We start from the raw sequence: 25,200 nt of genomic DNA, 5'->3' as shown, positions 1-25,200 counted from the left end.
CATTTTTGATTTGTTTTATTGTCAGGTTCAGGCTTTGTACATTTTCTCAATAACACGAGAGTCAGAACAAATTGGAGGGGATGTAAGGAGTGGTGTGATTATCTTGCACCCTCTGTCAAAACCTGTGGATTTGAGTGAGCTCTTTTTATAGTAGTTCATTTCTGGGAGGGTTTGTGGACAGGCATCATTGTATGTTCCCACAAACTTATACATTCTCTAAAGAATCTAAGCAAATTACCAATTAAATAAACTCTTGGCTTTTTAGAAAATGGCTTACGTGGTATTTTTAGTTTGATAGTGCCTTGTAAAATGAAGTGACATTAAAGACATATCTGGTTTGGATACTGCCAGGCAAGAAAGTGTATTGGATGCTGATGGCTGGTGCATGCACAGTGAAGTATCATTGACACTAAAACTGGCAAGAGTCCAATTATAAATCAAGTTGGAAAGAGCCAATTTGATGAACTCTACAATCCATGCAACATCACTGGAGTTGAGTTCCATGGCAACTAGGCAGAGTGAAGTACTGCCAGTAACCTTTACTGCAGATTGTTTGCCCTTATAAATCCATATAAACACATTGCTTAAACTTAGTAATGGGTTGAGCAAAACCAAAAAAAAAAATGTTGGTTGTGTTGCACATCTGTTTTGGCTCAAACTAAATCTGTGATTTTCAGCACATGGCTTGTGTAACTCATTTTAAAATTAAACTGGCAGCCCGTTCCACTCAGATTGTGATTTACCGCAATCAGAATCTAACTGCTGTTAGACAATTGCTCTGCCTTGGCATTAATGTAAGGGAAGATCCATCCTGCCCAGTTATGTTAGAAGCATATTGCTGGTCTGTTTGTGCAGGCTGAGAGCTCAACACATCCACTACCTGAATTAAATTGGCAGGCTGATGCTTTGCGAGGAAGGTTTATGTGCGTCTGGCATCCATAGAGCTTTCCTCAAATGTTCGCATTTGCTGAAAACCCTTGGGTAAAGGAAGGATTGATGCATCAATGTATTTGCAGAAGAATTTTTGAGTGGGATGCAAGGACACTTGGTTAGGTTGTGGCAGAGTTGGTTGATTTTAGAAAAGGATATGAATGTGGTGACCAGATTTTCAGACTGATGATTGAAAAGTGCTTGGAGTATAGTTTTTTTTTGGAAGGAATGGCAAAGTAGATAGAGGGTGCAGTAGATGCAATTCCAAAAAAGCATTTAATGATGTGCCACTTTCAGAAAGTGGTTGAAAAAATCTAGGGCATCAAAGGGAAAAAGTGTGTGTGTGTGTGTGGGGGGGGCGGGGCGGGGGAAGAGAAGAGAGATGGTTGAAATATTTCTCCGACTGGCAGGGTTGTAGAGCGCCTGAGGGATTAGTGATGGGACAGCTGTTATTCTGTCTATTATTAAATATAGCTATCTGGACTTTGTCATCGATAGGTGGATGTCAAAATATATGCTTTCAAATTAGGTATTAAACGGTCAGGAAGAATGGAGGAATATAAAGAGGCTAGGAAAACGGGCAGATAACGAGCAGATGCATTTAATATAAAAATGGTTATACATTTTGGCAATGTGAAAATACCGTTAAATGGTAAATTTCTTAATGCAGTGAGGGAGCAATAGGATCCAAGTTTGCAGATGCATAAATCTGGATAGGCTTTTTTAAAAAAAAAAGTAATTAAAAAAGCAAATGGGATTTTGGGGATAATATGGAGAGGGATTGAGCATACAAGTAGATTGTCATGGATAAGCAACATCTGAAATATTGTGTCCAGTTTTGGGCTCCTTGCCATAGAGCCTGGAAAAAGTGCAGTGCAGATTTACTAGGGATGACAAGTGGGAGATACGAGGAAGGGGGAGAGCAACGAGGGCTGTGTTCTTGTTTTGAAGACTGGATGAGGTATGTGAAATTTTCAAAATGGCAATCGAGATCAATCAAAGGTGGGAAGCAGTGATCTCAAAACAAACAGGATATGTAAGGGGGGAGTTTCAATGATACTTTTCTGCATGAACTAATTTCTATGTGGAATGCTTTTCCCCAAGTGGTTGCCAAATGAATTACTACAATGAAAAAAGATACTGCATCATTGCTTGGATATGAAAGGGGTATTTGAACAAAGCAGGAAGATGGCACTGTAAAATTCACCTTGAGAGCTGCCTAAATTCAGCACAGGCGAGAAGAGATGGAGGGCCCTCCATGAACTATTTGCTTGCATGCAAGGTTAACACTGACACAGGTTGGTCAAAGCAAATGGCCTGATTGTAACTTCCACATGTATTTCTATGCTTTTTTTAAACAAATGATTCCACTGAAACTTAAGGTGTTTGCTTGTGGTAAATTAGGGCACCATTTCTCTTGCCTGTTTTTGCTTTTGTGTTCTGCTTCTGTGTCTTTTCTGTACGCCCCTGTTTCTCTTCCTTCCCTGTCTGCTCTTTTTCCCTTTCCTTTTGGTAAGTAACGGAACTGCATTTTTCAGTGGTGGCTTTGGGGAAATAAATCACTTGTAGGCTTTGGTGTCTCCCATTATTTGTCCCATCTCTTCATTGTCTCTGTTGCATTCCCTACCCGTTGTTCTGATCAGCTTGCATATTTCTACCAGTCCCTTTGCCATTCCACCCTCTTTTGCACTACGTCCTGAGATGTTATATCTTCCATAACCCATCACTGTCCTGTCGCTTCTCATACTAATCCCTCTGCTGCCTTGTCCTTGAGCAACAATCCCTTCCTCTCACCCGCCATTGACTGGTTTCCTTCTATTTCTTCTATCTGATGACTTGATCCTTGCTCCCATTCCATGTTCCCTCGCCTCCCTATTATGTATCTTGTTAACCTCCCCATTATCACCTCCCCACCCTGCCCATCTGTCATTCCCTTACCCCTTCCCTCTGAGCCACTATTATCTTAGCCAAATAGCCCCATTCCCTGGAGCTATCCTTACAACTTCCTCATCCTTTATCCCCCTACACGCCAGTGTAATCTAAAATGCCCACCACCCTATTTTCTTTCCTCCTCTAGAATCCTGTTCTGAAAACTGCACTTTCATTTCCCTCCATTTTATTCCGTATCTTTTCCCTTCTTGCCTCAGGTTGTTTACCCATTTGGCTTTGGGCTTTGGGCTTTGTGCCAAAACTCCCATTTCTGTTGTGCATCCTGCAGTTCCCTGGTACCATTCTTCACCATTTTGCCAGTATTAGCACAACTGCCATTATGAATTGTTCATAATGTTTTAAAGGAAGTGGCTACTTTTGTGGCTAAAGCTGCCAGTTAATAGGGGTAACAGTACTGGACCACGGAGAAGACCACAGCTTTCAAGCATGAGTCAGTTTTTAAAAACAAAGTTTTCCAGTACCGGAACAAAAGTAGGGCAGTGTAGAGCTGGTGAGCAGGGACCAGGAGTGGGATAGGTAGGAGTGTGGAGGGAATGAATTAAAATAAATTTTAAAAAGATAAAATATAAAAGAAAAACGTATACTTTTTTTTATTCGTTCATGGGATGTGGGCATCGCTGGCGAGGCCTGCATTTATTGCCCATCCCTAATTGCCTTTGAAAAGGTGGTGGTGAGCTGTCTCCTTGAACAGCTGCAATCCGTGTGGTGAAGGTTCTCAGTGCTGTTAGGGAGTTCCAGGATTTTGACCCAGCGACGATGAAGGAACGGTGATATATTTCCAAGTCGGGATGGTGTATGACTTGGAGGGGAACGTGCAGGTGGTCGTGTTCCCATGTGCCTGCTGCTCTTGTCTTTCTAGGTGGTAGAGGTCGCAGGTTTGGGAGGTGCTGTCGAAGAAGCCTTGGCGCGTTGCTGCAGTGCATCCTGTGGATGGTACACTGCAGCCACGGTGTGCCGGTGATGAAGGGAGTGAATGTTTAGGGTGGTGGATGGGGTGCCAATCAAGCGGGCTGCTTTGTCCTGGATGGTGTCGAGCTTCTTGAGTGTTGTTGGAGCTACATTCATCCAGGCAAGTGGAGAGTATTCTATCACATTCCTGTCTTGTGCCTTGTAAATGGCGGAAAGGCTTTGGGGAGTCAGGAGGTGAGTCACTTGCTGCAGAATACCCAGCCTCTGACTTGCTCTTGTAGCCAGGGTATTTATATGGCTGGTCCAGTTAAGTTTCTGGTCAATGGTGACCCCCAAGATGTTGATGGGGGATTTGGCGATGGTAATGCCGTTGAATGTCAAGGGGAGGTGGTTAGACTCTCTTGTTGGAGATGGTCTTTGTCTGGCGCGAATGTTACTTGCCACTTATGAGCCCAAGCCTGGATGTTGTCCAGGTCTTGCTGCATGCGGGCTCGGACTGCTTCATTATTTGAGGGGTTGCGAATGGAACTGAACACTGCAATCATCAGCAAACATCCCCATTTCTGACCTTATGATGGAGAGAAGGTCATTGATGAAGCAGCTGAAGATGTTTGGGCCTACGACACTGCCCTGAGGAACTCCTGCAGCAATGTCCTGGGGCTGAGATGATTGACCTTCAACAACCAGTACCAGATATGACTCCAGCCACTGGAGAGTTTTCCCCCTGATTCCCATTGACTTCAATTTTACTAGGGCTCCTTGGTGCCGCACTCTGTCAAATGCTGCCTTGATGTCAAGGGTAGTCACTCACCTCACCTGGAATTTAGCTCTTTTGTCTGTTTGGATCAAGGCTGTAATGAGGTCTGGAGCCGAGTGGTCCTGGCAGTACCCAAACTGAGCATCGGTGAGTAAGTGCCGCTTGGTAGTACTGATGATTGAGAGTAGACTGATGGGGCAGCAATTGGCCGGATTGGATTTGTCCAGCTTTTTGTGGACAGGACATACCTGGATAATTTTCCAAATTGTTGGGTAGATGCCAATGTTGTAGCTGTACTGGAACAGCTTGGCTAGAGGCGCAGCTAGTTCTGGAGCACAAGTCTTCAGCACGTGGAGTGAATCGAATTGGCTGAAGACTGGCTTCTGTGATGGTGGGGATATCGGGGGGGAGGCCGAGATGGATCATCCACTCGGCACTTCTGGCTGCAAACGCTTCATCTTTGTGTTTTGCACTCACGTGCTGGACTCCGCTGTCATTGAGGATGGGGATGTTTACAGAGCCGCCTCCTCCTCCCGTTAGTTGTTTAATTGTCCACCATCATTCACGACTGGATGTGGCAGGACTGCAGAGCTTTGATCTGATCCGTTGGTTGTGGAATCGCTTCGCTCTGTCTATAGCATGTTGCTTCCACTGTTTAGCACGCATGTAGTCTTGAGTTGTAGCTTCACCAGGTTGGCACCTCATTTTTAGGTACGCCTGGTGCTGCTCCTGGCATGTTCTTCTACACTCCTCATTGAACCAGGGTTGATCCCCAGGCTTGTTGGTAATGGTAGAGTGAGGAATATGCCAGGCCATGAGGTTACAGATTATGCTGGAATACAATTCTGCTGCTGATGGCCCACAGCACCTCATGGATGCCCAGTTTTGAGCTGCTAGATCAGTTCTGAATCTATCCCATTTAGCACGGTGGTAGTGCCACACAACATGTTGGATGGTATCCTCAGTGCGAAGACGGGACTTCGTCTCCACGAGGACTGTGCGGTGGTCACTCCCACCAATACTGTCATGGACAGATGCATTTGCGACAGGTAGATTGGTGAGGACGAGGTCAAGTAAGTTTTTCCCTCGTGTTGGTTCGCCCACCACCTGCCGCAGGCCCAGTCTGGCAGCTATGTCCTTCAGGACTCGGCCAGCTCGGTCAGTAGTGGTGCTACCGAGCCACTCTTGGTGATGGACATTGAAGTCCCCCACCCAGAGTACATTCTGTGCCCTTGCTACCCTCAGTGCTTCCTCCAAGTGGTGTTCAACATGGAGGAGGACTGATTCATCAGCTGAGGGAGGGCGGTAGGTGGTAATCAGCAGGAGGTTTCCTTGCCCATGTTTGACCTGATGCCATGAGATTTCATGGGGTCGAGGGTAAATGTTGAGGACTTCCAGGGCCACTCCCTCCTGACTGTATATCACTGTCCCGCCACCTCTGGTCGGTCTGTCCTGCCGTTGGGACAGGACATACCCAGGGATGGTGATGGGTGAGTCTGGGACAAGTGGAGACTTGTTGCCGCCTAATGGCCCAAGCTTGCAACCAAAAGAATTTGCATTTATATAGCGTCTTTCACGGCCTCAGGAGGTTCCAAAGTGCTTTACAGATAAAGTATTTTGAAGTCTAGTCATTTGGAATGTAGGGAAACATGGCAGCCAATTTGTGCTCAGCAAGATCCCACAAACAGCAGTGAGATAAATGACAAGATAATCTGTTTTAGTGATGTTAGTTGGATAAATAGTGGCCAGGACATGGGGAGAATTCCCCCCTGCTCTTCGAATAGTGCTATGGGATCTTTTACATCCACCTGAGAGGGCAGACGGTGGCTGGGTTTTAACGTCTCAGCCGAAAGATTGCACTGAGGTGTCAGCCTAGAATATGGGCTCAACTCTCTGATGTGGGAGTTGAACCCACAACCTTCTGATTCAGAGGTGAGACATTGGGAAAAACAAAATTGCATCATAAAAGTTGACATGAAAGTATGGCCATAAGTCATGAGGTAAGAATTGTGAATAGGGAGTGCGTGCCATAAACAAGATTTTTTTTTACATTTGTGAGAGGTGCCCAAAATAATTTCTGTAATTTACCTGGCCTCCACTCTGCACATCTCCACAGCAGCACTGATGAAATCACACATTTCCAGTGTAGGGAGGTTAGAATATAAACCCAAGTCCTGTTGTGACACTGCTCCCTCTCAAGGTAGTATGGCTTTTATGAATCACTTCATACAAAATATATTTTAATATTGATAACACATTTTTGCATCTTAAATTAACATTAAAGTGGTTTGCTTGAGTAACTATTAAAATACTCTTTAAGAAGGATCAGGTGTCCTTTTGAAACCTCTTGGTGTTGGGTGCGTGTTACATCATCTATGTTGATAGACTCAATGTGCCTTTTTTTATTGTCAGTTTATAATCATAAGTTCCTGCAGTCAGAAGGGTATTAGAAGGAGAAAACTGGCAACTAAAGATGAAGTCCAACATCCCCTAGGGAAAAAAAGAAAAGGTAATAGAATCTGCAAAGAAGGAGGTCCATTGGTCAGATCAGAGTACATAGCATTACGTGGAATGTGCAGCACAGAAACAGGCCATTCGGCCCAACAGGTCCATGCTCGTGTTTATGCTCCACACGAGCCTCCTCCCTCCCTACTTCATCGACCCCTATCAGGATATTTTTCTATTCCTTTCTCCCTCATGTGTTCATCTAGCTTCCCCTTAAATGCATCTATGCTAATCGCCTCAATTACTCCTTGAGGTAGCGAGTTCCACATTCTAACCACTCTCTGGGTAAAGAAGTTTCTCCTAAATTCCCTATTGGATTTATTAGTGACTATCTTATATTTATGGCCCATAGTTCTGAAGTCCCCCACAAATGGAAACATCTTCTCTACGTCTATCCTATCAAACCCTTTCATGATCTTAAAGACCTTGATCAGGTCACCCCTCAGCCTTTTCTAGAGAAAAGAGCTGCAGCCTGTTCAGCCTTTCCTGATAAGTATATCCTTTCAGTTCTGGTATCATCATAGTAAATATTTTTTGCACCTTCTCCAGTGCCTCTATATCTTTTTCATAATATGGAGACCAGAACTGTTCACAGTATTCCAAGTGTGGTCTAACCAAGGTTCTATATAAGTTTAACATAGCTTCTCTGCTTTTCAATTCTATCCCTCTAGAAATGAACCCCAGTGCTTGGTTTGCTTTTTTTATGGCCTTATTAACCTGCGTCGCTACTTTTAGTGATTTGTGTATCTGTATCCCCAGATCCCTCTGCTCCCCTACCCCATTTAAGCTCTTATTATCCAAGCAGTATGTGGCCCCCTTATTCTTCCTACCAAAATGTAATACCTCACACATATCTATATTGAAATTCATTTGCCAATTACACACCCATTCTGCAAGTTTATTAATGTCTTCCTATATTTTGTCACAGTCCTCGGTATTAACTAGAAACAGATCTGTTCTGTACAGATCTCCTGATTAAAGGTTCAACTTTTTTTGGTGGTGGTGGGGTGGGGGAATGAGAATTACCAAGTATTGGTGATTCTGTCATAATGTTAAATTAAGATACAGATCTCATTTAAAATGTTGTTCAAAAAAAGCATTTGTAATCATGTTAAACTGACCTTTGAATATCTAAGTAGTGTAACTGCTCATAATCATATCAAATAGATATACTAAAGACTGAGTCGTGTTACCTTAAGGATCTTCTTACATTTTCCATCTTCACAATCCCACACGCGAATCTACGAGAACAGATGAGAATGAGTCAGGCATGCAGACTATGGAACACAAGAATTCCAATTTCAAATGAATAGCTTCACACAATACCGTTCCATCTTCTGCTGCTGTCACTAGTAGAATTGCATCTGAAGAGAATGAGAGGGCCATCAGCTGGCCAGTGTGCTCCTCCAGGACAAAGATCAGGATCCCATTCCTTGAATCCCATACACGTACGGTCTTGTCCCAGGAACCCGAAGCCTATAAAACAATCAGAAGAGGTACATTCGACAGAATTGGTGTTATGAATAATATTTTGTTAGTCCATAGTTGACAAGTTTTCTACACTATTTTGCATTTTGTTTTTCTAATCTCCCCCTCCTGAAGGCACTGACTCATATAATGTGAATTAGTTAAACCGGTAACTCCAGTGCATTACCCAATAGACCATTTTTCATTTGTAAGCCTGGAGTGCGTTGGCAGGTTTTTAGCCATGGGCCATTATAACCGATTCTGTTTTCACTTTGTTTTCACAAATTTCCAACATAAGTCATCAGAAGTAGGAACCAAATTGATTACCTTCCTTCACTAACCCAGCAGAGTAGAGGACAATTGTCAGGCCCCCACTGTCATCGTAGCTAAGATCCAAGATGTGGAGAAGCCGGTGACGGACTGGGGTGGACAAATGTAAGGAGTCTCACAACACCAGGTTATAGTCCAACAGCTTTATTTGAAATCACAAGTTTTCGGAGCTTTGCTCCTTCGTCAGGTGAAGTGTACTTCACCTGACGAAGGAGCAAAGCTCCGAAAGCTTGTGATTTCAAATAAAGCTGTTGGACTATAACCTGGTGTTGTGAGACTCCTTACAAGATCCAAGTCGTTTAGCTTAGACCAGAGACCTTCCTAATCTGTGTGGGTCCGAACCACACATTGGATTTAGCCACTGAGCCAGTGAGGATGTAACCTGGTCATTTCTAATATCCCCAGTTTCTATTTCATTTCACCATTCAGCTTACCAGCATTCCAATTGTAGAAAATGCAACACAGCTCACATTGCCCTTGTGACCCTGCAAAGTTTTTCTTCGTTTCACGTTTTGTACATTCCAAACAATTACTGTATAATCCCAGGATCCAGTGGCCTGTACAAGAAGAACACCTGCTTACTCGAAAGAATCTCTAAGATACAGCACTGAAAAACATTGCCTGGCTGGTTTTACAAGAACAGCTGTGATTAGCATCCAGGTAGTTTATAAATACATTTACTACCAAAGAGATTCAATGGTTTCATCAAAAATATTTCCTTTCAATCTTTCAGATGTGCCATATAATGTACTTTTCACATTTCAATGTTTGAATTGTAACTTTTTTCACATTTTAATATACTTGCTTTTTTCTCCTGTCAGTTCCCTGCCCTAAATGTGGTTCCTGAGGCGTGCCCACCATCCAGTACCTCAACGATTCTTCTTGGGTGAGCAGACAGTGAGTGTTGATAGGCACTTAGGTTGGGGTGCTTTACAGCCAAGCACAATTCTGTCCATATCTGAAATCCACACATTTTCTGGCTGTGGCCACTGGGGAACATTCAAGAATGGGAACGCTGGCTCATTTTTTCCAGTAGCTTCAAGTCCACTACTTAAACCTCCATTTCTCTCTCAATCTTTAAAAACCTCAGAACCCATCTGTTTTACCAAGCTTTTATATACCTTTCCTAAATCCTGCACCATGGTTCAACATCCACTCCTTTATTCCTTTTTATCTATTTTTAATCTTTTCCCACCCTCTCCCACTATTTAAAATGCCTTGGGACTTCAATGTTAAAAGGTGCTATATAAATGTAAGTAGTAAATATAATATGCTAGGTGCACTGGGTATAATTATACAGTATAAGTATAACAATGAAGAAAACGAGGTTACCAAATATTCTCCATTGAATGAAAAGGCACTGGTTTTGATGACATTCCGATGTCCAGGGAGAGACTTCATGATGTAGCCAAACTGTTGAAAAAAGATCACTTGAAATAGCTTAGAGTGACTGGTGCAGGAGCAGTGAAAGAACAGACTCCACAAGTATTTCTGCCCCATACATAAAATGGAATCTAGGCTGTCTTATACATCTGTCACAATAGCAAATTAAAATTGCCTATAACTATAATTTTTAACATCACTGTCCTCCCGGAATTGATACAATAATCAACACCATTGGCTTGTGGTTTTAAAAGGAAAATAGATGGAATTGCATAATTCAAATCCCAAAACACCAGGAAAAAGTCCAAGGATTTCATGTAATAAAGTCAGAATTTTGACTTATTTGGTCACAGTAAACTAGTGCCCCTAACTGTACAAAATGGATAGGTTTTATTCATCTAAGCAACTCTTACCAACATCATACTACATCTTGAGACTAAATAAATCATTACATTACAATGCACAGAAGCTGTGATATTCCCCTCCATCAGTCAGTAAAAGTAATATTGTTGGCACATTATTACTTCTAATCAATCGTAGAAGCCTGGCCTCATTGCTGTCTTCCACTGACACCCTGTTTCAAACCCAATCACCTTCCTGCAGAAAAGACTGCGTGGAGCAGAGGGATCTTATGGGGAGTGAAAGCAAAGGAATGAATCAACAAAATACTCGTTAGAATCATAGAAAGATGGAAGGAGGCCATTCGGCCCATCGTGTCCGCACCGGCTCTCTGCAAGAGCAGTCCAGCTAGTCCCACTCCCCTGCCCTTTCCCGGTAGCCCTGCAAATTTTTTCCCTTCAAGTACTCATCCAATTCCCTTTTGAAAGCCAAGATTGAATCTGCCTCCACCACCCCCTCAGGCAGTGCATTCCAGATCATAACCACTCGCTGTGTAAAAAAGTTTTTCCTCATGTCACCTTTGGTTCTTTTGCCAATCACCTTTAATCTATGTCTTCTGGTTCTTGACCCTTCCACCAGTGGGAACAGTTTCTCTCTATCTACTCTGCCTACAACCTTCATGATTTTGAATACCGCTATCAAATCTCCCTCTACCTTCTCTGCTCTAAGGAGAACAACCCCAGCTTCTCCAGTCTATCCACATAACTGAAGTCTCTCTTCACTAGAACCATTCTAGTAAGTCTCTTCTGTACCCTCTCTAAGGCCTCCACCTCCTTCCTAAAGTGTGGTGCCCAGAATTGGACACAATACTCCAGTTGTGGCCAAACCAATGTTTTATAAAGGTTCATCATAACTTCCTCATCATAACTCTATGCCTCTATTTATAAAACCCAGGATCCCGTATGCTTTTTTAACAGCTTTCTATACCTGCCCTGCCACTCAACGATTTGTGCACATATACCCCCAGATCTCTCTGTTCCGGCACCCCTTTTAGAATTGTACCCTTTAGTTTATATTGCCTCTCCTCATTCTTCCTACCAAAATGTATCACTTCGCACTTCTCTGCGTTAAATTTGATCTGCCATGTGTCCACCCATTATACCAGCCTGCCAATGTCATCTTGAAGTTGATCACTATCCTCCTCACTGTTTCACTACATTTCAAGTTTTGTGTCTTCTGCAAATTTTGAAATTGTGCCCAGTACATCCAAGTCCAAGTCATTAATATATATCAAAAAAAGCAGTGGTCCCAGTACCGATCCCTGGGGAACACCACTGTATACCTCCTTCCATTCACCACTACTCTGTTTCCAGTCACTTAGCCAATTTCCTATCTATTCTGCCACTGCCCCTTTAGCTCCATGGAATTCAACTTTGATGACAAGCCTATTATGCGGCACTTTATCAGATGCCTTTTGTAAGTCCATATACACCACATCAACTACATTGCCCTCATCAACCCTCCCTGTTACCTCATCAAAAAACTCCACCAAGTTAATTAAACACGATTTGCCTTTAACAAATCAATGCTGGCTTTCCTTAATTAATCCACACTTGTCCAAGTGACTGTTAATTTTGTCCCGGATTATCGTTTCTAAAAGCTTCCCCACCACCGAGGTTAAACTGACTGGTCTGTAATTGCTGGGTTTATCTTTACACCTTTTTTAAAACAAGGGTGTAACATTTGCAGTTCTCCAGTCCTCTGGCACCACCCCCGTATCTAAGGATGATTGGAAGATTATGGCCAGTACCTCCGCAATTTCGACACCTACTTCCCTCATCTGGATCGGGTGACTTATCTACTTTAAGTACAGCCAGCCTTTCTAGTACCTCTTTATCATTTTTTAGCCCATCCAGTATCTCAACTAACTCTTCTTTTACTGTGTCTTTGGCAGCATCATCTTCTTGGTAAACACAGATGCAAAGTACTCATTTAGTACCTCAGCCATGCCCTCTGCCTCATGCGTAGATCTCCTAATCGGTCCCACCTCTCCTCTTACTACCCGTTTACTATTTACATGCCTATAGAAGACTTTTGATTCCCTTTTATGTTAGCCGCCAGTCTATTCTCATACTCTCTCTTTGCCCCTCTTATTTCCTTTTTCACTTCCCCTCTGAACTTTCTATATTCAGCCTGGTTCTCACTTGTATTATCAACCTGACATCTGTCATACGCCCCCTTTTTCTGCTTCATCTCATTCTCTATCTCTTTTGTCATCCAGGGAGCTCTGGCTTTAGCTGCCCACCGTTCTCCCTCGTGGGAATGTACCTAGATTGTACCCAAACCATCTCCTTTTTAAAGACCACACATTGTTCAATTACAGTTTTGCCTGCCAATCTTTGATTCCAATTTACCAGGACCAGATCTGTTCTCATCCCACTGAAATCGACCTTCCTCCAGTTGAGTACTTTTACTCTAGAGTGCTCCTTGTCCTTTTCCTTAGCTAATCTAAACCTTATGATACGACGATCGCTGTTCCCTAAATGTTCCCCCACTGACACTTGCTCCGCTCGGCCCACCTTATTCCCCAGAACCAGATCCAGCATTGCCTCCTTCCTCGTTGGGCTGGAAATGTACTGGTCAAGAAAGTTCTCCTGAACACACTTCAAAAATTCCTCCCCCTCTTTGCCCTTTACACTATTACTATCCCAGTCTATATTGGGATAGTTGAAGTCCCCCATTATCACTACTCTATGGCTCTTGCACCACTCTGTAATTTCCCTGCAAATCTGCTCCTCTATATCCTTCCCACTAGTTGGTGGCCTATGGAATACAACCAGTAGTGCAATGGCACCTCTATTGTTTCTTAACTCTAACCAAATAGATTCCGTCCTTACCCCTCCAGGACATCCTCTCTCTTCAGCACTGCAATATTATCCTTAATCAATACTACCACCCCCACTCCTTTCTTTCCTTCCCTATCTTTCCTGAACACCTTGTATCCAGGAATGTTTAGTACACAACCCTGCCCTTTTTTGAGCCAGGTCTCCATTATCGCCACAACATCATATTCCCATGTGGCTAATTGCACCTGCAGCTCACCAACCTCGTTTACCACGCTTCGTGCGTTTACACACAGTCATTGTAAACCTATCTTAGACCTTCTTGTTTTCTCTCTTAGTCTGATCCCACCTAATGCCCTACTATTTCTTACTCTAGTGCCATCTGTCTCTCCCAATCCTTTGTGCACTTTGTTTCTCCTTTCCAGTGGTGCCTGGTGCCCATTCCCCTGCCAAATTAGTTTAAACCCTCCCCCACAGCACTAGTGAACCTCCCCGCGAGGACATCAGTCCCAGCTCTGTGCAGGTCCCACTCCTCCCTCCTTAACCATCTCTCCAGTTACGTATTCATCTGCTCTATCCTATTTCTATACTGACTAGCGCGTGGCACCGGGAGTAATCCGGAGATTACTACCTTTGAGGTCCTACTTATTATTTTCTTTCCTAGCTCCCTAAAATCTGCCTGCAGGACCTCATCCCTCTTTCTACCTATCTCGTTGGTACAGATATGAACAGAATGTTCTGCAGCCGCTCAGTGACATCCTTGACCCTAGCACCAGGGAGGCAACATACCATCCTGGACTCCCAACTGCGGCCGCGGAAACGCCTCTCTGTTCCCCCAACTATTGAATCCCCTATCACTATTGCTCTCCTGACCTACAAAGTGTTTGAGCCCTAGTGTTGGTAGAGTGTATCCTATGGGGCGACAGCATGCACTGTTTATCAGGCAAACAGAAAATCTACGGTATTGATTTCTCAGTAGCTTGGAACCTGTTACATGTAATAATTGGTTTCTATGCATCCCAATCATCCCACTAGCCAATAAAGTTGTTCACCATCTAAACGCAACTGATCCATCATCACTGCACTTTTGGTAATGAAATATATCGCAGAATTATAATTCGGGAAAATAACTAGCCCTTTCAGCATTTTCACTGGGCAAATTAAAACATTTGAAATTCATTGCAGAAACTCACAAACAAGAAGGTTTCATTACATTTGTGTTGTAAAGCAGCTAGTGATTGCTATCATGTTAAACTGTATATTATTCCATAAGTGGTGAGCACTCATCCCCATTTGGCTGTGGCTAACACTGTAAAATGATTCATGCTGGAATCTGGCTTAATTAGATCCTTAAAACCATATAGTGTCATTCAGTCAAGTACATTTTTTTCCAGCAAATCCTGTTACTTGCACAAGCTATATTCACAAAGGTAGTTTGGTATTTTTTTTATTAATGTTCACCATACGTAGTGAACAGCTTCATGTCTGGGACTTAACAGCCACATGTGTTAATAATCAAACAAGTAACTATTAGGTAGTAAAATTAATGCTATTTCAGCAGTGATGATCTGGGAAATATTTAGTGTAATAAAGGCTTTGGGTTGATGTGCTGTAATTTTGCCTGATTTCCAATGACTTTTGAGTAGTACCCAAAATGTTGAAAAGCTCCACCTTTTTTTTTTAACTCTTTCAACATGCATTTTAAGATTGAATTTTAAAGAAAAATGTAACATTTAAATGGAAGAGTAATGTTCAATCAGGCCACCATCATCTAGAAAAAAAGCAGAAGGCCTAATTCCTGATTGACAGCATTATGGCTACTGGTTAGTGCAAAGAGAGCAGGTAAACAATAGGGCCAGGACAGGAACAGCATTGTGTGTGTGTGGTGACAGGAGAAAACAATAATGGGAAATATAATTAAATTAAAAGGCCTACAGCTAACCTTTGAATCCCACAGAACTGCTTTATAGTCCCAGCCTCCAGACGCGAGCAGCCTCGAATCAGGGCTGAAGCATACGGTCTCCACGCTCTTACTGTGTCCTAAGAATAACAACAACTCAGCTTATTGAACCATGTTAGAGAATAGTGTTACGACAACATCAACGAGATGGTGTTCCGTGGCCTGGGTTGTAGCATATTAGAATCAGTTTTTGTACAAAGTCAAACTGAATGCTGAAACAAAAATTCATTGGCTAAAACCCAAATCTGTATATATTCTTGAATTCATTATTGTCATCAAATTCTGGATGTGTGGATTTTAGTTCATTTTTCTATTTATTTGTGTCTGATCTTAATTTCATAGCAGCAGCCCTAATACTGATGAAACATTGAGACTGCATGGTTATTGACAGGCGAGTTTTAAAATAGTTTATAGGGACTATGCTTCTTCCTTTATCCTTAACCATAGTCTGATGAATCTATGACATCATAAAAATGGAAACTTGTACTTCAGGAAATGTTTTGCACTTCGGGCTAAATTGTGCACAAAACTGGGGTGATGCCTTCTATTACCCCATTCCCTGACCCCTCTTGTACTAACCCCAGCTTCCTTCATGCTATGCATAACTTCAATAATAACATGTACTGTCCCTTGCCTTAACTTTTTTCTCTCATTTTGCCTTTCCTCCATAACTGAGCTTCTTCTAAACGTGCGGCTGTGCTTTTTCCAGAAGTATGCTTGTTTTTTTATGGGTCTGGTTGCGCTATCTCAAAGATATTGAAGAAATAATCAAGAAATAATTGATCTTCTATGGGGTTGCTTGTGGACAAAGAAAAAAAAAAGGCTGTCATCTTGTAACTGGCTCTGTTTGTTTTCTACCATCTAATTTCTTCTGCTTTGATCTTTCTGTCTTTCTCTTGTCATTCACTTTTTTGAACCCCCTTCTCTCTTTGTCTCTCTCTACATGTCTCTCGTAGACTCCCATTGACATTTCTGTATCTCAGTTTGACTCAGATTCTTTTTCCCATTCATTCCCTTTCCCACTTCCTGAAAGAAAAGTAGGCAGTTGCTCCTTTTTAAGTAATTCTAATGACTTTGCTGAAATCCAGTTAGAGTTTCTATGGTAATTTTTTGTGATCATTGCTGTGAAGATTTCTATAGCAATTATAGTTATTTTATGTAATCTCCTTGTCGGATATTTAATTTTCTTTATCAGTCGCAGTGGGGAGTTTATTTTGCAATCTAATAAACTGGATTTATAGGCGTTCACTGCCAGTAAGTTTTAGCATGCACTCATTGACATGATCTGTGCTTTTAGGCAGGCCTGGACAATGGTGCAAAAGTGAGGAACACTGAGTCTAGGAGGGCAGGTCCTGAAGACAGATGAGAATGGAGAGACGGGGCCTAATAGCAGAGCAGGCGGGAAGCAGCAAGGGGCCAAGAAACGTGAGGCCAGTATCTAGGGATCAAAGAGGCTGGATCCAGAAGAGGCCCAAGAGTGGAGAGACTTACCACATGACCAATAATACCATGTAGGTCCCAGGGGCCAATCAGCTCACTCAAAAGCAACACAACAAATCTCATTACTCTTAAGATGGTGAATTTTTTTACAATGTATACATCGATGTTTCCTCTGACAATTGCACTCTCATTTAGCTATTCCACATCCAAAATGTTTTTTTGAATGTTCTTCCCATTTGCCATTTTATATCAAAATATGTAAATTATTTCAATTGGCAAAACCCACTAACCACAACCACCCTCTTCATTCATCAAACAGCCTCTCAGCTTATTACTACATCCAAAATACCACATGCTTCATGTAATTTGCTGCAGTGATCTCGTAATGGATCATTAGACAGCACCTTGAGTATTGTGTCCAGTTTCGGTCATCGAGGCTCAACATTCAAGCCGCAGAGGTAGTGCAGAAGAGAGCCGCAAGATTCCTAGTGTCAGAATTGAATTATGAGGAACATCTGGAGAAGCTGGGACTCTTCAGTTTAGAAAGATGACGAGAGGGGACATTAAAGAGCCAAATAAGATAGTAACTGGTATAGAAAAGGTAAACCTGGAGTATTAATTCAAGGTAAGTCATTACAGTAGGAAAGGGGAGCATAAAATAAAACTGATGGAAGGTCAAATTACGACTGAGTTCAGGAAACATTTCTTCACACAGCGATCAACTTGTGGGTACGTTCGTGGATGCAAACGTCCCTTAGTTTCATTCAAGATCCAGCTAAGCGATATGACAAGAAGACTTAGTTTTTCCCATATGGATGAGATGAGATGGCATCCTTCATCTGTATTTACCTTCTGATCTTATAGTATTATGGCAGTGAGAAGAGTAAGTTATAGCAAGCTACATCCAATAATATAATCCAATTTAGAAACTGATTGGAAAGAGGGATCATTCTGGACTGAGAAAATCTGATACATTAATGATATCTGGTTGTTTAATTAAATTTTATATATCTCTTTACAAAATAACATTTTGTGAAAAATTCTCTCAGGAAAACGAGTTAAACCAATCTTGACTCATACCATGTTCACTCTTTATCGCAAATTCTATGTTACTCATGTTCTTTTAATACTAAATATAGAGGTTAAACTGGGACCAGGAACTCTATAAGTTGACCGTGACTAGGTAAATCTTTGCTTCATAATGTTTAATTGTTCAAAGAGACCTCGGGGTTCACATACACAAATCTTTGAAGGTGGCAGGACAAGTCGATAAAGCTGTAATAAAAGCATATGGAATCCTTGGCTTTATAAATAGATGCATAGAGTACAAAAGCAAGGAAACTATGCTAATCCTCTATAAATCACTGGTTAGGACTCAACTAAAGTATTGTGTCCAATTCTGGGCAGCACACTTTAGGAACGATGTCAAGGCCTTGGAAAGCAGAAGAGATTTACCAAAATGATAGCAGGGATGAGTGACTTCAATTATATGGCGAGATTAGAGAAGCTGGGATTGTTCCCCTTAGTGCAGAGAACATTAAGGGGAGATTTAAGAGGTATTCAAAATTATGAGGTGTTTTGATAGAGTAAATAAGGAGAAACTGTTTCCACTGGCGGGAGGGTTGGTAACCAGAGGACACAGATTTAAGATAATTGGCAAAAGAACCAAAGGGGAGATGAGAAGATTTTTTTTATATATGCAGTGAGTTGTTATGATCCGGAATGCATTGCCTGAAAGGGAGGTGGAAGCAGATTCAATAGTAACTTTCAAACAGGAATTGGATAAATACTTGAAAAGGAAAAATTTGCAGGGCTATGAGGAAAAAGCGGGGGAATGGGACTAATTGGATAGGTCTTTCGAAGAGACAGCACAGGCACGCTGGCTGAGTGGTCTCCTTCAAGGTTACAAGGTTCTATGATTCATTCATCAAGTCATTCTAAAAAAAGATTTAACACAAAAGTCTGAAATGTTCAACTGTCCCTTGGAAAAAGTTGTATTTTATCTAGGTCTAAGAATTAATTGTGGAATATCCCATTCAAAACATGGGCACGGGTTTTGTATTTAACTGTATGTAATGAGTGGATCAAGAGCTTGTACAATGGGAGTAAATGGGAAATTTGCTTTGGATTCTATTAATTGGGAATGGCCTTGTCCATTGGAATTTTTTTATATAACATGAATGGATTGAAAATGATTCAGTTGGTTAAAAGTTTGGAGTTGGATTAGTCATGACTTCATCTTCATTCTGTGTACTAGAAACAGGGCAGTTAAATGTTTTAGAGACTGGGCAAAAATACAGGTGTTAATGCTTGCTCTGTTGATGCCAGTTTCTTTAACATTAAAAGCTCTCCTTTTATTTAAAATTCCCTCCACTCCATATACAAAGAGTATCCATGGTTTTGACATATCATGGAGCCCTGGGGGCCAGAGATCAATGTTTAAATCCATATTTCCATTAATCTGTATATATGGCAATCTGCTGATAGTAACAGATCTGAGTGATGTGATTTAGGATTTATCCATCAATGAAGCAACAACACAAAGAACAGCCCTTCCCAAACCCCTAGGCCCACAAAATTCAAACAGAACAAACCAGAAAATTGGCAACTGTCTAATTTGCAACTGGACAAACCAGTTTTGGAAGTGGCAGCTCGGTAATTTTGATATTTGAAAACTAGAGAGTATAAGTTTGGTTTTATGCCTGATACGCACATGCCGTTAGCGAACTTGTTAATAATGGCAAACTCCATGCCTAAACCCTGTCCTAGTCTGGATTCCAGTCCTCTGCCACCCTGTCCTGTTTTAGTCTGAGCAAAGGTAGGAACCCTGGTCATCACCATGCAGGGTAAGAGTGATTTTCTGTCACTGTTGTGATCAGGCTATTTTCTCAAACACATACCTTGTAGAATGTGCAGACACTGTGCAGTTGCTGTGTTCCACACTCGTACAGTGCAATCACAGGAGCCACTGGCGAAGAGCTTAGAGTCAGCAGAGAACGCACAAGCCTTCACTGGGCCTGTTGGAGTGGAAGCAACATACAGGATCTGTTCATAGAGTGTTATTACACAGTATGTAATATTACACTGCCAGCCAAACACACAACGTTAAACAATTCTGACACAATTGCAGCATTAGAAAAATGGACCCGATCTTGCTAGCAGTGTATTAGATAGCAAACCCAAATAATAAGCAGCTCCTAATCTGAGCATTTCTGTTGATGACTCCTTTCTCTCAGCTGTAAATGTGGCTACAGCAAATTGTTCTAAATTGGATTATATTATTTATACATGTTCAAAAAAATGTTAAAAGAACGGTTTGTTTTCACGCTATCTTTTGATAGGGCATTGCACTGGGCAATGCAAAGGGCATTGCACTGAATGAGAATATTGTGGCATCTAGAATAAATTACGATCTTCATTTGTACAACAAACCTAATAATCTTCCAGCTACACCACTCCTCAATTGCACATATATGTTCCTGAGCCACACAAATGAAACCGTGCAACTCAAATGCCATCATAGTTTACTATCCAAAATGTGATTCTAGTGGCAGCTACCACAGTGCTTCCCCTTCCTAACAGTCTGTGTGTGTGTTTGGCTGCACTGCCTGATGTTGGGCTTCTCTCTTGGTTTCAACCCCCATGGAAGAAGCCTTTGATGTGGCTGGCAGATGTGTGCTTCTGAGAGGCTCCTGCGATTAAGGTGGTGCTTGACCTCGGAGATGGGCCAGCTGCACCTGGCCTGTTTTCTGGCACAAGAGAAACCATTGGAGATGGGTGGAGGTTGTGGTGGAATAGTGTTATCATTATACGAGAGACAACAACATCATTCATTCATTGCCTGCCCCTGCCCCTGGGCTCATTATTACTCTGATCTGTGGGTGAACTGAGCAATAACAGCAATCACACTCTTGAAGCCCCCATCAAGTGCTGCTGGCATTGATATGATCAGCCAACTCCTGCCAAGTCCTCTGACCCAATGCCGTAATGCTGTCATAATGCCCCACTAGGGTAGGAAACCTTCTGTGCTGCACTTGCTGCCGCCAGCTTTCTAGCCTTGAGATGTGGTGCCACAGCTGCTCACAGCCATTTTCCAGAGCTCGTAGAAGGATATCAGCAGCTAAATTCCCTCTAAAACTTGCAGCAGCACCCAAATTCCCACCCCTAAAGGTCAATCATCAAGTAGAAGATGTTTATGTTTATCACATCTGGCACTCGATGCAGTTTTGCTGAACCTAGAAATGCACCAGGTTCAGCAATGTGCAAACTATGCAACCCCCCAACAGACAATGGGCCGACATGAAAATCAGCCCCAAAATCTCATCATTGAGAGGAAATGTTATTTTACTAATTAATGCAAAAGGTCCCCAAAACTATGGGTTTCTCACAATTGATAGAACTAGTAGAATTTCCATCGTCGGTGAGAGCAGAACATTTATTTCACCATTAATCTGATCACATGGTTTTCATATCTTTGGTCCCATTTACAATTCTTGGCAAAAGATTTCTCTGGTTGCTATTCATTAATGACGTCTAAACACAAGGACAGGTTTTTTTTTCCCTGTTCATTTCTAGCAAAATTGTAAGTACATTCTAAAAGAATGGATTTATGATGGCATTAGAAATAGCAACCGGAGCAAACCTTCCCCCATGGTATTAATGTGGCTTGTGCATTTTAAATGAAGTAATTCACTAGCAAAGGAATCAGACAAGAACATTACTGATGACAGGCAATCTTTTAAAAAGTATTAATTGAGCGACAAAGTACAGGCAACTCAGACCACTGAAAAACAAACAAGGCACACATAAAGATAGAAAATAAACTGAAGATCACAAAAATACATCCAATAATAACCAGAGTTGATAAATTATGTACAGCCAAGACTGCAGTGAAATCCCAGATTATGGGTAGCTGCTAAATCATAAATACGTAAAGAATACCTACAAGCGGGTAAAAGGTGTCACTGAAATCTCGTACCTGTGTGACCATTAACTTTAAATAGACATTTTCCATTTTCAACATTCCAGACACAAATGTGGCAGTCGTCTGAGCCTGTTAATAGGAGCTGGCAATCATGAGAGAATGTGCACAGGTTCACCTGCATAAAACAAACTATTTCATAACAAAGTACCAGCATCAGTTCTGCTTCATTTAGTCACAGTAGATTTCCAAAAAATGAATAGATTTTTATTGTGCTTTATCAAAAATCTGGACTGAGGATTATCTCAGTTTTAAACGGATTTATCAACAAACAGAAATGCACATCATTTTAGTTCTGAGCTTTACAAGAGGTAGTTTACAAAGGCTCTCCCTGGAACATTTCCAGCATTCCTTTCTCTGTCACCTGACTCTCAAGGCTGAAGTGGCTAGTTCTCTGATTGACAGGTATTTCTCACCACATCTTCCTTTCTTTCAGCCGATGGTGAAACAAGCACATCGCAACTGGATTTAAGAGTAGACTTCCGCAATGGCGACAGCAGTTTGCCATTAGTAACTAATCACCGTTTCTATAACAAATTGGTCTTATCACAATCCAGCTGCTGGAAGTTCTTACTTTGGACTTTCAAGTTTCAGCTGTTTGCATTGGTGGCCTAGCACTATCACCTGGAAAGCGTATTTGACGGGGGGATTATAAGTGAACAGAAGGAGTTTCAAGCTCAGATTCATTTTGTGGTGGTGATAACTCATTCGGAGCTTGAAACAATGCTCGTAGTTCTCCTTGAAGGCTGGTCAGCCTGCTTTATACTATTTTTGTTTGGCCATTTTAGCTGCAGATGTTTGTCCAATGTGGGGATTGTCGTTTTAATATTCATCTTAAGCTGGGCTTTACCTAAAGATATTATCAGAATTGCCCTGTGAGTCAGTAAGGACAAGAAGAGATCTTCTTGTTTCAGGATTTTTAGCAGTCCTAACTGGCCCCTCAGTCTCTCTATTTGACTGAGGATAATGAGTATTGGTAGTGGCATGTACAAAGTCACACTGAGCTCTGAATGCTTGAAACTCTGCAGCCAGAAATTGTATTGCATTATCTGTGACAAGTTCCTGAAGGATAGCTCAAGTTAACGTATTCCTAAGATTCCCGACAAAGTGGCAGCTTTTTATATCTGACAGATGAGTAAATTTAAGAAATCTAGAATAACAGTCAATAACTACAAGGTTTTTTTTGAGCTCACATAAGACCACAACAATCTTCTGCCAAGGTCTCTCTGGTAATGGTGTAGCCATCGAAGGTTCTTCTCTTTGAGTTGATTTAGTACCTTGACAAAACTCACATGAAGACACTTTCTCTCTGATGATATCCTTGTTAATGCCTGGCCACCACACAGATATGTTTGCCCATTCTTGGCATTTCATCAGCTCCATGCATTCTGTCAAGAATCTCTCTCCTCATTGTAGGAGGGATAATAATCCTGTCCCAGTTCTCCTGGTACAGTGTAATATTCTATCGGTTCATCAGGGAGATCTTGAATATATTTAGACCCTCCTTCTCTAGTATACTGGTAACGTTGGAAGTTTTCTATCTGCCCATAGTTGTCTCTCTCATAGGTGTACTTCTGTACTTAGACATTACTCCACTGGCCTTTGCTGTTTCATACATCTGTATCTTAAATAGGATTCCTGGATAGTCAATCAGCTACATATTACTTTCTCTGGAACGTACTCTGCTTTTCCATTAAACTGCATGAGTCTCTTCAGAAGATGCTGACATCTTAATGAAACTTTATCCAAATCCAAAGGGGAAGTGGCTAATCCTGGGACTGAAAGCAATTTGTCATCATATACTTGTTGCACCCTGTCGGACGAAACCGCCGATTTTAAAGGTTTGCAAGTCTGAAATTATCCCTCAATTTCTGAAACAATGGCTGTAATTGGATGGTTATCCTGTTAGTAACCAGGGGAGGGGCAACCATTTTGTGTGGACAAACCCTAACATTGGGGAAAGATTATACTTTAATATACAACTCTTTGTACTTTGTGCTTTTTTATTGCACACCTCAACTTCATGTGTGAGAGGAACTTTGCTGGGTTTTTCAGTGTATAAATGTGTGTTGAACCTATACATGTCGTTCATTAGACTGCAGTTAGAATATTATGTCCAGTTTTGGGTGCTCTCATTTAGAAAGGATTCCAAGGCCATGGAGAGGGTACAGAAGATAATCCCAGCGATGAGAAGCTTTAGTTAGGAGGAGAGGCTAAAGAAACTGGGGCTCTTTTCATTAGACCAAAGAAGGTTAAGAGAAGAACTGATGGAGGTGTTCAAAATTATGTGGAGTTTTGATTAAATAATTTGGGAAAACCTATTTACGCTGGTCTGTGAGTCAATAATTAAAGAGCATAAATTTAAGTTCATCACCAAAAGACCGATAGGAAAGATTAGGGGACTCTTTTTTTGCACAGAGGTTGTTAGGATCTGGAATGCCCTAACAACCTTCATGGTGGAAGCAGAATCCACAATAGCTTTCAAAAGAGAAGTGGATCAATATGTGAAAAAGAAAAATTTGAAAAGGCACGGGAATGAGACTGAGTGGATAGCTCTTTCAGAAAGCAGGCCTCCTTGTGTGCCACAAAATTCTATGATTCAATGAGTCACTTTGTGTCTCTCATTCTATAGCTATTACTCCGTATGAGTACCTGTGTCATTGTTTTTATTTATTGTGTATTTCACCTTATGCATCTGTATATGTCCCTGTGTGTGCCCTTGTACATGATACTAGTGCACGCTGCATGTATGGTTATGTAGGTGCATTGTGTATGTGTCACTGTTTACGTACAGTGGTGTATACATGCATAATGTATATATTTGGATATGTGTTACTGCATATTTACATGGTATATATGTATACATTACTGTGCATATGGTGTTAATGCACTCATACTACTGTGCATGTACATGGTGCTTATGCAAACATGTATTACTGTCTGTGCTTGTGTTCAAACATGGTGTAGATGTGCATAATTATGCCTTTACATGTACATAGTATATATGTGCATATGTATTACTGTGTGTGTACCTGGTGCACATCTGTGTATGTATTTCTGTGTATGTACTGTATGTATTACTATGCATGTACATCATTTTATAATATCCTGAGACATGAAATGCACAATAAATGCAAGTTCTTTCTTTATATACTATGTACATGTGCTTCATATTGTATACAGGAATTACACACTGACTCCATCTAGTGGCTATGGAGTGGAAGGGTGGTTTCACTTTCCTGCTTCTTATGTACATAATATATGGGCCCATAATTTGCTGTAGTCAGGCATCTAACAGTGCCTGCCATTACTTAGACTTGCCCTTGACCGTTTCGGTTTTAAAATTTTTTGCGTGGCAAGTTGCTAAAAGTTCGAGCTGATAACATCGCAGTAAAGGAAACAGGGC

The 25,200-nt window shown here is 41.5% G+C and overlaps 1 protein-coding gene across 1 annotated transcript; it reads right to left on the bottom strand.

Annotated features, from left to right (window-relative positions):
* Window positions 1-8,223: 8,223 nt before the first annotated feature.
* On the bottom strand, window positions 8,224-24,707 carry LOC137300337 (WD repeat-containing protein 38-like). The gene is made up of 9 exons (XM_067969423.1): window positions 24,664-24,707; window positions 23,460-23,607; window positions 21,792-21,912; window positions 19,714-19,830; window positions 15,356-15,453; window positions 10,181-10,261; window positions 9,283-9,405; window positions 8,378-8,527; window positions 8,224-8,292 (listed from the first exon to the last, which is right to left on the bottom strand). The coding sequence occupies exons 1-9, from the start codon at window positions 24,705-24,707 to the stop codon at window positions 8,224-8,226; spliced, it is 951 nt and encodes a 316-aa protein (XP_067825524.1).
* Window positions 24,708-25,200: the final 493 nt, after the last annotated feature.

Source organism: Heptranchias perlo, chromosome 31 (assembly GCF_035084215.1).
Source record: "Heptranchias perlo isolate sHepPer1 chromosome 31, sHepPer1.hap1, whole genome shotgun sequence".
NCBI classification, from domain to species: Eukaryota; Metazoa; Chordata; class Chondrichthyes; order Hexanchiformes; family Hexanchidae; genus Heptranchias; species Heptranchias perlo.
Note: the sequence above shows the minus strand (reverse complement) of the source record. Positions and strands in the feature narration are given on the sequence as shown.